The sequence below is a fragment of the Pundamilia nyererei genome, unplaced genomic scaffold, assembly GCF_000239375.1.
Source record: "Pundamilia nyererei isolate P.nyererei 1_Seehausen unplaced genomic scaffold, PunNye1.0 scaffold00013, whole genome shotgun sequence".
NCBI classification, from domain to species: Eukaryota; Metazoa; Chordata; class Actinopteri; order Cichliformes; family Cichlidae; genus Pundamilia; species Pundamilia nyererei.
In genome coordinates this window covers 6,281,402-6,290,436 of record NW_005187414.1, presented here as the reverse complement: position 1 = coordinate 6,290,436, position 9,035 = coordinate 6,281,402, and the positions used below count along the sequence as shown (strand labels likewise).

The 9,035-nt window shown below is 41.3% G+C and overlaps 1 protein-coding gene across 2 annotated transcripts in view; it reads right to left on the bottom strand.

The window, feature by feature from the left end:
* med23 (mediator complex subunit 23) overlaps window positions 1-9,035 on the bottom strand; it is a 28,770-nt gene that overhangs the window by 18,626 nt on the left and 1,109 nt on the right. Inside the window, exons 3-13 of one of the 2 annotated variants that reach the window (XM_005725039.1) lie at window positions 7,631-7,718; window positions 7,424-7,548; window positions 7,115-7,226; window positions 6,768-6,866; window positions 6,571-6,672; window positions 6,406-6,475; window positions 6,096-6,208; window positions 5,918-6,013; window positions 5,018-5,035; window positions 737-943; window positions 240-383 (exon numbers count right to left, since the gene is read on the bottom strand). In XM_005725039.1, coding sequence (XP_005725096.1) covers window positions 240-383; window positions 737-943; window positions 5,018-5,035; window positions 5,918-6,013; window positions 6,096-6,208; window positions 6,406-6,475; window positions 6,571-6,672; window positions 6,768-6,866; window positions 7,115-7,226; window positions 7,424-7,548; window positions 7,631-7,718 — 1,174 coding nt within the window. The remainder of the gene's footprint in view (window positions 1-239; window positions 384-736; window positions 944-5,017; window positions 5,036-5,917; window positions 6,014-6,095; window positions 6,209-6,405; window positions 6,476-6,570; window positions 6,673-6,767; window positions 6,867-7,114; window positions 7,227-7,423; window positions 7,549-7,630; window positions 7,719-9,035) is intronic. The other variant, XM_005725040.1, reaches the window with a different exon arrangement.

Sequence of the window (9,035 nt, the reverse complement as noted above, 5' to 3'; positions counted from 1 at the left end):
GCCTATTATATAGGGAGGCACTGGCCCCTCCTGACATGGGCGTCACCTAGCCAGCCTGTAAGGGCTGGCGTAATGGTATTTGAGCTTCTGATGAGGTCACGCAGGAGGCGTTCCCATAGTGAGACACTCACTCATGCTACTCAGAGAACCGGGGTTATATACATAACCTTAAGATCTAATAAAAAAACAAGACAAAAACAAGATAAAAATGGGACAGTACAAGTTGCAATAACTTGTACCTCTTTTTCTGGGTAAAGCAGGTCAAAAAGCTTCATGACAGGCAGGAAGTCAGCTAAGGCGTTCTTTTGAATGCTTCCTGATATGAACTGAAGCAGGACCCACATAAGATGATCTCTCCCTTTAATGAGACCTCTACCTGCAAGCTGATGAGAACAAATAAGGGAAAAGAGAAAATAAATCATTAAAACACATATACACAGAATTTAATCTGCTTCATTTAATTTTTTCCTTGTTAGTAACATGTTGTTAAACATATTTAATAAATGTTATGACACGTGCTACAACTCACTCCACTGCATACATTTAAACACGTCTCAAAAGCTTGAAAAAGACAACTGAGCTTCTTAAAGTTTGGGAAGACGTTTCACCTCTCATCCAAGAGGCTTCCCCAGTTCAATGTAAACGCATGTATTACACTCATGCCCCTAACTGACTGTAAACATGCTGTAAATGTTTTTCTTTTTCTATCAGCGTGACTGCAGTCAACTCCTCATACCTTTTGGTGTAGCGACAGCACCATGTGAGGGAAACTTGCAAACTGAAACAACACAAAGAAGATGAGCTGGGAGGAGAGGTGCTGCCACAGCAGCTGACTAGTTCCTCCGATATCGGCGTCAAAGTGTTCCTCAGTCTCAGAGCGCTCCATGGCGTACACCACCAGGTCCACCAGCTGCTCTTCCAGCACCGGGCAACGCTGCTTATGCTGGGAGGGGAGGAGGGGAGGTGTGTTACAGGATAAAGAAAACGGTGAGAAGAAGGGAGGAAAAAAGCCAAAGGAGACAAAAAGAAGTGGAGTTAAGAAGAGAGGAAAGGAAGGTCGGATTGAAGGAAGAAAGACAGAAAGATAGACATAGGAGAGAATAAAAATAACATCTTTAATAAATTACTTCACATTCAAACATTTTTGTTGACAGTTATTCCAGATACTGTTAAAAAGATCACTGCGTGCAGGACAGCATCTCCTTCTTGTGTTGTCACAATGGACTGTAGCCATATTCCAGTATTTACCCATATCCCTTAATATTCTGGTCCTCAGCTTGTGTTACTATACAGAAAACAAGATGTGTTTTGGTCTTCTGTGAAATCTTTTACAGCTCTAATACATACAAAAGATTTAAAATAAGGGGTTTCATTCCATATGTGAAACAGTCGCAAGGTTCACAAGCTCAGAAATAGCTGTTATATCAGAAGATTCAGAAACGGATAGACGCTAAAGCTAACTAGTTTGACAAATAAGCCCATAATTTTCCTTTTTAATATAATTATATTATAGTCTGAGCAAACATATAGAAAGAATATTGGCCAGGATATCCATACTAGAATTTTTAACACTTCAAAATCTGTACTGGCTCCAGTATATCCAGTATAACCCATGCTCTATCATGAAGAATTTAAAAAAATGCATCTATTTAAAAGACGGGTGGGATAAAAAGAAAAAAAAGGAAAAGAAATGGAGGATTAGTGGTAATGAGAGGGTTTTTAAATCTTTTTATTTTTCCATCTAATAAGGGTTAATAATGATAATAATAATAATAATGATAATAATATTACAGGCTTCACTTACAATCCACACAGCCCCTGTTCTACTGTATGAGGTAGCTGATATTGCATGTCGCTGGGTCTGTTATTTAATTTAAAAAGAACTATGATTTCATAAAAAAAGCTGCACACTTTCCTGACATATGGGCTTCACATTTGTTCCGTCTTCTACATGTAAAAAGGCAAAATTAGAGCAGAAGGAGTGAGGATCTCTGCAGCGCAGGCATTGACATTCATGTCAGGCCTCTTAACAGAGCCCTTCTTACACTGAGACACGAGGGACTGAACAGCACAGCACGAACAGGTCAGGTACAGCACTAAAAGGCACAGCATAAAACAGCAAACCAGCCACTGCAACACATTCCCACATGCAGACTAACAGGTCTGGGAAGGGACAAAGGTGTGAGTGGGAGGAAGAAGAGTAGCTGTGAAAATGACCATCCGATTTTTCTTTGCTTTGGCCTTCGGCACAGCTTCTCTTCCACCGCAGGCAAACACACACATGCTCACAGAATGAGAGAGAAAAGGGCAACAAACAGATAGAAGAAAAAGAGTAAGAGAGAGATCCACAGGCATATCTGTTGTCTACAAATAAATCATGTACACAGATCACCCAGTGATATATTTAAAAACCAGCAATATAACCAGCAGCTAGTTTATACTGTAACTGATCAACAGCCTGACTAATGGGAACCTTTTTTTCTTCTTCTTTAAATTCTAACCCATCATGCACCAGCACAATGTAATGAAATTGCATTTTCAGGAAGATAAACTCAGGTAGCATCTTATTTATTAACATAACGCCCGGAATTAAAATGTTCCACTGACCTGCTGACAATAACCACAAACTATGCAAATGTAATAAAGCACTGCGGTCCTCACGGGCCACCCCCTTATTTAATTATTTTGACCTGTAACAAAAATCCAGTCCACCTCAAACCTGAAAAGAACTTTTTGGTTTATGAGCCGCTTTACGGTGGCTCAGAGAGGTCAAACGCATTGCAACTTAAGAAAGCACGCCGCAGAAGCACACAAATCATAATGGAAAGAGAAAAAACTAAACAAACAAACATGAAAGAAATCACACACACAAATGTATACAACACAACAGAAGTGTTTTTTGGGGAGACAAAAACCAAAACATGCAAACGACTGCACTGAGACCTACTTACAAGAAGCTGAGGAGAAAAAGTTGCAGGTAATGTGTGTTTTAATAACGTGGTTTGTATAATACTGTAGATACATGTTTGTTATTAGCCATTTACTGTTAGCTTGTCATTTCCACGGCTCTTCCGTCACATTATCGTGTCCCCCAAAGACACTTTCATTGTGTTTCTTCTTTTTTTGCAAAGCGTTGTGAGATTTTGTTCTATTTCTGTTGTTTTTTGTGTGCTTTTACAGTATTTTTCTCTATTTTCATCCATCCGTCCATTTTCTTCCACTTATCCAACTCAGGGTCATGGGGTGAGAGACCCTACACCCAGGCATGTAGATGCCATGACCACTGACATCTATGGACCGTTTATATACAGTAATTGACCTAACCTCACTAAGTCTGTGGGAGGAACCCAGACATAACCCACACAAACACGGGGAGAACAAGCAAGGCCCCGGCATGATGGGGGTTCAAACCCAGGACCTTCTTGCTTTGAGGCAACTGTGCTAGCCATCGCACTAACCTGTTTTTTTCCCTATTTCCATTGTTTTACTTAACCTAGCTTGTGTTTTGTGTGCTAAACCTGGTGTTTTCCAAAGTTACAGTTTATTTGACCTTCCAGAGTCACCTTACAGCTTTTACTGGAAAGGATTAAGGTGAATGTAAGCAATACAAATTAGAGCCACTTTATCATTTTTGACTAATGCAATCCAGTTTGCTATCACAGTGCAGTAGCATTATTTAAGAGCTATCAACTTAAAATGCAGACTGGACTATAATTAAACAAAGCATAGCCAGCCTGCCTTTTATTTATGTAAAAAGTAATAAAGTTATGATAAGTTAACCTGTGAGGTGCCTAATATTTTGCTTGTCTACTTGTAGGTACAGCACAATGTTTCTGCGCTTGCTGTGGCACACACTAACCTTTCTGTTAGGGTCTGTAGTCTGCTGTAGTCACTATCTGCCACATGGCTAGCTGTTGCTTGATTTGCAAGCTTGCTCTTGGCTAACGAATATAACAATAACAAATTGCATTAATCACCAAAGACAAGAGCACCGCTTAGTCAAAATAGTTCAGTGTTGCCCCCGGTCAGCACAACAGAAAGCAGCAGCAGGTCCGACACGGGAGGACCTTGCTAACAACAGGCAAGCACCAGACTACATCCATACATGCAGTGCAGCAGGACTTGAAATGTCAACAGCAGGGTTTAAAGTCAGAAATAATTAAGGTCAACTTGTTAGCTGGGACTACATTTGCTCTTTTGCGGCTCAGAGGAGCTGCAGCTCTCTTAGTCTGGACTGTATCCGTATGATCAGTGTCAGTTAGCTCAGCTGACATTAGGATTGCTAACTAAAAATGTTAATCAACTGCGTCTGTTGGGCCACAATGAGGCAAAGTTGAGGAGTACTCATTAATAAGTAAATAGAATTATGCAGAAACATGCTAAGCACAAATCCAAGTACTAAGCATTACTGAGAAACTTGGAGCTTGAAAGCTTTCAGCTGACTGACAACCCCCAATATAAGAGGCTTAGTGGTAATCATGGCTAATCACAGACCTATTTTTCATCTATTTATCATTAAGCATTAATTTAACTAAGCCTAAATAATTATAATCAAGGTGCTTCTTTTTTTTTTGCCAAGATCATATATACTGAATATTAACAGAAAATATCAAGGAGGATACAAAAAAGATAAGGTAAGGTAGAGATAAGGTGTGCAGGTGTGATGCAAAGCAAACAGGCATTATTAAAAAATGTACACAGCGACCTGTTAATTGAACAAGTCATGTGCAGTTAATGACTCAAAGTCTCCTTGGCTTCCCATTAAACTAACTGCTTTTTCTGGTAATCTTTAATATCTCCCTAACAGTGCACCTGTCAAATATTTATTTAACCACACCAGTCTACCATTTATGGAGCCCTGCTGTGTCCATCTCAAGCTCTGTCATGTTTCCCTTTTGTTCCACTTCAAGTTTTCTTCATTTCTCCAGTTTCAGGTCGTCAGTGTGCCTAAAAAAAAAGCTAAGCGTCCAATGAGCTGGTTAGTTGGGTCGGTCAGGCAACCAGGAAGAGGACATACCTGGGCAATGTTCAGAGTCTAGAGAGCGCATGGCAGAGAGACAGACAAATACAACACACAGCCAGAGGACAAAAGAGAGAGAAAAGGAAGAGAAACAAAGAAAGAGGATGAAACGGAGAGAGGAGGGGGGGCGAGGGAAGGAGAGACAGAAAAGAAAGTGGTGACTAAGGTAGCTAGGTTGTTTACTGTCTGTTCAGCACAGTTAGTTTCAACTCAGCCAATTCAGATATATAAACCAGATTCTGGGTTATTTACTCCAAGTCAAAATATAAAGAAATATCCATATACAGCGTTGATTATAGCTTTGTGTTAACAATCCAAGGAGCCCGGAAGAAAAGCGACTGGACTTCTTTAAGTTTCTTGAAGAAGCTTCGTCTTCAAGAAACTTAAAGTAGTCCAGTTGCTTTTCTTTTTAAGCTCCTTATATTGCCATGACCGGGATAACTGAGAACCTACACAGAAATATTTGTGATAATGCCAAACTGTCTGGATTCAATGACAGCTTGACACACTGTGTGGATGTTTGTGCTGAGTGAACTGGGCTGAGCTGAAACTGCATGAACCCAACAGGGCAAACTGACACCAGTGCATTATGGGCCAAGCTCACAGCGTTGCTTTACATTTGTTCTTATATAGGTGTGTTATAAGGACTACAAGGGAAACAAGGTAAGAGAGGTGTGAGGGGAGAAGGATATAAGGAGGGTGGCAAAGAAAAGTGAAGAACCCGTGCCGAATTACAACGCAAAAAAAAAAGATCATGGAGGATAAGGGAAACAGCAAGAGCAGGAGCAGATAAAAGATGGTAAGATGAAAATAACGGGGGCAGGAAATGTGGGGGCATTTGGAGGGCTTGATATGGAGGCAAAGGGACAAATACAAAAGAAGATGAGGTTGTTTTACCTGCTTGTTGAGCCCCAACATGTTGCACACCATCTCTCTTGAATAAGGCTGTTCTAGTACATAGCGTAGCAACCCTGTCTGTGGCTCAAAAAGGTCCTATATGATAACACACAAATCACGATCAAACTTCTGTACGTCTAAAGGTGTGCGTGGTGTATAAGTCCAGCGCGTTGGTTACCTTGTCAAACGGCAGCATGCCTCTCAGAGGGAAGCGAAGAGTGCTGGGGTCTAATTTCCAGGAATTACAGATAGCACCGCTGTTATTCACCACTGGCAACAGACTGCATCGTCCTGTGAGGACACACGGACGCAACAAATGATTGTACATACCAGACTGACTACATGAGATAAATAACTACAAACTGTCTTTTTAGTTTTCATTCACTTTCTAGTGACTGTCCTATTAATAATAATAACACTTCAAATGATAAGCGGCTTATTTAAATCTCCAGGAATCCATAAAAGGAGAAGCAACCAGTTCCTCTTACCACAGATAGAGTTGATCCGGGCTGTGGGTCTAAAACTGTCCACAAAGTCTGATATCAAACTGCCCAAAAGCTGAAAATGCACAGACATGATAAGGAATTCACAAATAAAAATTCAGACTATATAGTGTTACATATAATGTTACACATAGCTACACAAACACTCACCCAGTGTGAGAGCTGCCCCTCTGGATACAGTTTTCTAATTTCTGTGATAGCAAAGTAGGCTGGAAGGAGACAGGCATTTCTGTCCAGGATATATTCTACCACCTGCAACATGCATAAATATAAGTAAACCTAAAAAGTATTCAAATAAACCATCAAAAATGACATATAATTCATTTTAAAGGTATAAAGATGGGTACCTCTCTGGCAGCCAAAAGCTGCTGGACTATAGCTGAGCTGACAGTGGTAGGAATAGTTTGAATTTTATCCAGCACAGCTTTCAACAGGTCCCGAACACCCTGACGCAACAAGTATAAAAGAATTCATGAACAAGTGTCTCACGTGGAAAGCTTAAAACGACTTTAAAATGTATGACACATTGTAGGATATTCTTCTAAAAGCCAGAGATCCCTGTTTAGCAGCAGTCAACAAAAATAAAACCACTGAAAATCAAAACAAAAAAGCACAAACAATCAAAGAATTGAAGAAACGAATTGGAAGAATCGATCCAGATGTGTCTGTGTGCTAGAAGCTTCGTGTCAGAGACCTTGTAGTCCACTCCCCCGATGATCTTGCGGATCAGCTTGAAAGTTAATGCCCACAACTGTGTCCTCTCCCACTCCAAACTGTCTGAGCTTATTAAGGCCACGCACACCATCCTAAAGATACGAAGATTAATGAGATAGACAAATAACATCAAACATAATACAGTTTAAAAACAACTCATTATTGGGATGTCATAAAACAGATAAATTAAATATAATAAATGAATATATGGAAATATTATAAATCAGTCTTTGAACCCATTTTACTTCTTTAGGCGTCAGATAATCTCTCACTATATGTATGTGTGTACCTGGGTGGTAAAAGACTGGTCTCCACAGCCATTGCCAGACAGTCGTAGAGGAAGGAGATCCTCTTGGGGCTGTGCTGACTGTGTATAAAGCGCACAATCCATTGCACACACTGTTCATGAGACTCCTGCAGAAAGACATTGGAGCAACTGAGAAATCTCAGCCATGTAGGTGTGAGCAAGTGGGAGTGTATGTGTGTGTGTAAAAACCTGTGGCAGGGTTCCCCAGTACTGTCTGAAGGCTCCAAGACAACTGATCAGCTTAGTCCTCTCATCCTCTGGAGTGTCCATAAACATCCTAAAAACACACTTCTTAATTTTAGCATTTAATTTTGCTCCATACATTTTAATATACACACACCGGCCACTCTGTTAGCCACATCTTTTCAATACAGTTATCTAATCAATCGATCACACGACATCACCTAACTGCCTTTAGGCATGTGGACATGGTCAAGAAGACCTAGTTAAGTTCAAACTGAGCATAAGAATGGGGAAGAAAGGTGATTTAAGTGACTTTGAACATGGCATGGTTGTAGGTGCTAAACAGGTTGGTCTGATTATTTCAGAAACTGATGATCTGCTGGGAATTTCCCCACATATACATCTCTAGGGTTTTCAGAGAATGGTCCAGAAAAGAGAGAAAAGGCAGCAAGCAGCAGTTCTCTGGGGGAAAATGCCTTGTTGAGGTCATAGGACAATGTCCAGATGGCTTTGAGGTGCTGGGAGCAAAAAAGCAACTCCAATAAACACAACCCCCCTATTCAGAAGAGCCTCTCTGAACACAACATGTCAAACCCCGAGGCAGATGGACTACAGCGGCTGAGGAACATAATGGATGCCGGTAATGTAAACTAAGAACAGGCCACTGAAGCAAAGCAGGATAACACAGCATGTCTTAAAATTCAAATTACATCAAACTAGTTTCTCGAACATGACAATGAGTTCAATGTACTCAAATGATCTCCACAGTCACCAGATCTCATCTCATCTCGAAGGGAGACGAGGCAGACTACAGAGAGGAAGTCCTGAAGCTGGCAGCATGGTGTTCAGAAAACAACCTGGCACTGAACACTAAGAAAACCAAAGAGTTCATTGTTGACTTCAGGAGACACAGCACTGACTTGGCCCCCCTCTACATCAACGGGGAGTGTGTGGAGAGGGTCCACACCTTTCGGTTCCTTGGTGTTCTCATCTCTGCTGACATCTCCTGGACAGGAAACATCTCAGCGGTCATCAAGAAGGCCCAACAGCGGCTGCACTTCCTGAGAGTCCTCAGGAAGTACAAGCTGAACTCCAACCTGCTGCTGACCTTCTACCGCTCGTCCATTGAGAGCCTGCTAACCTACTGCATCACGGTATGGTACGGCAGTTGCACCAAAGCAGATAGAGTGAGGCTTCAGAGTGTGGTCAAGACAGCACAAAAGATCATCGGCTGCCCTCTCCCCTCCCTGATGGACATTTATTCCTCCCGATGCCTCACCAGAGGAGCAAACATTACCAAGGACAGCTCCCACCCTGGTTTCAACATGTTCAGCCTGCTTCCCTCAGGGAAGCGCTACAGGTGCATCAACACAAAAACCCACAGACTCAAAAACAGTTTCTTCCCCAAAGC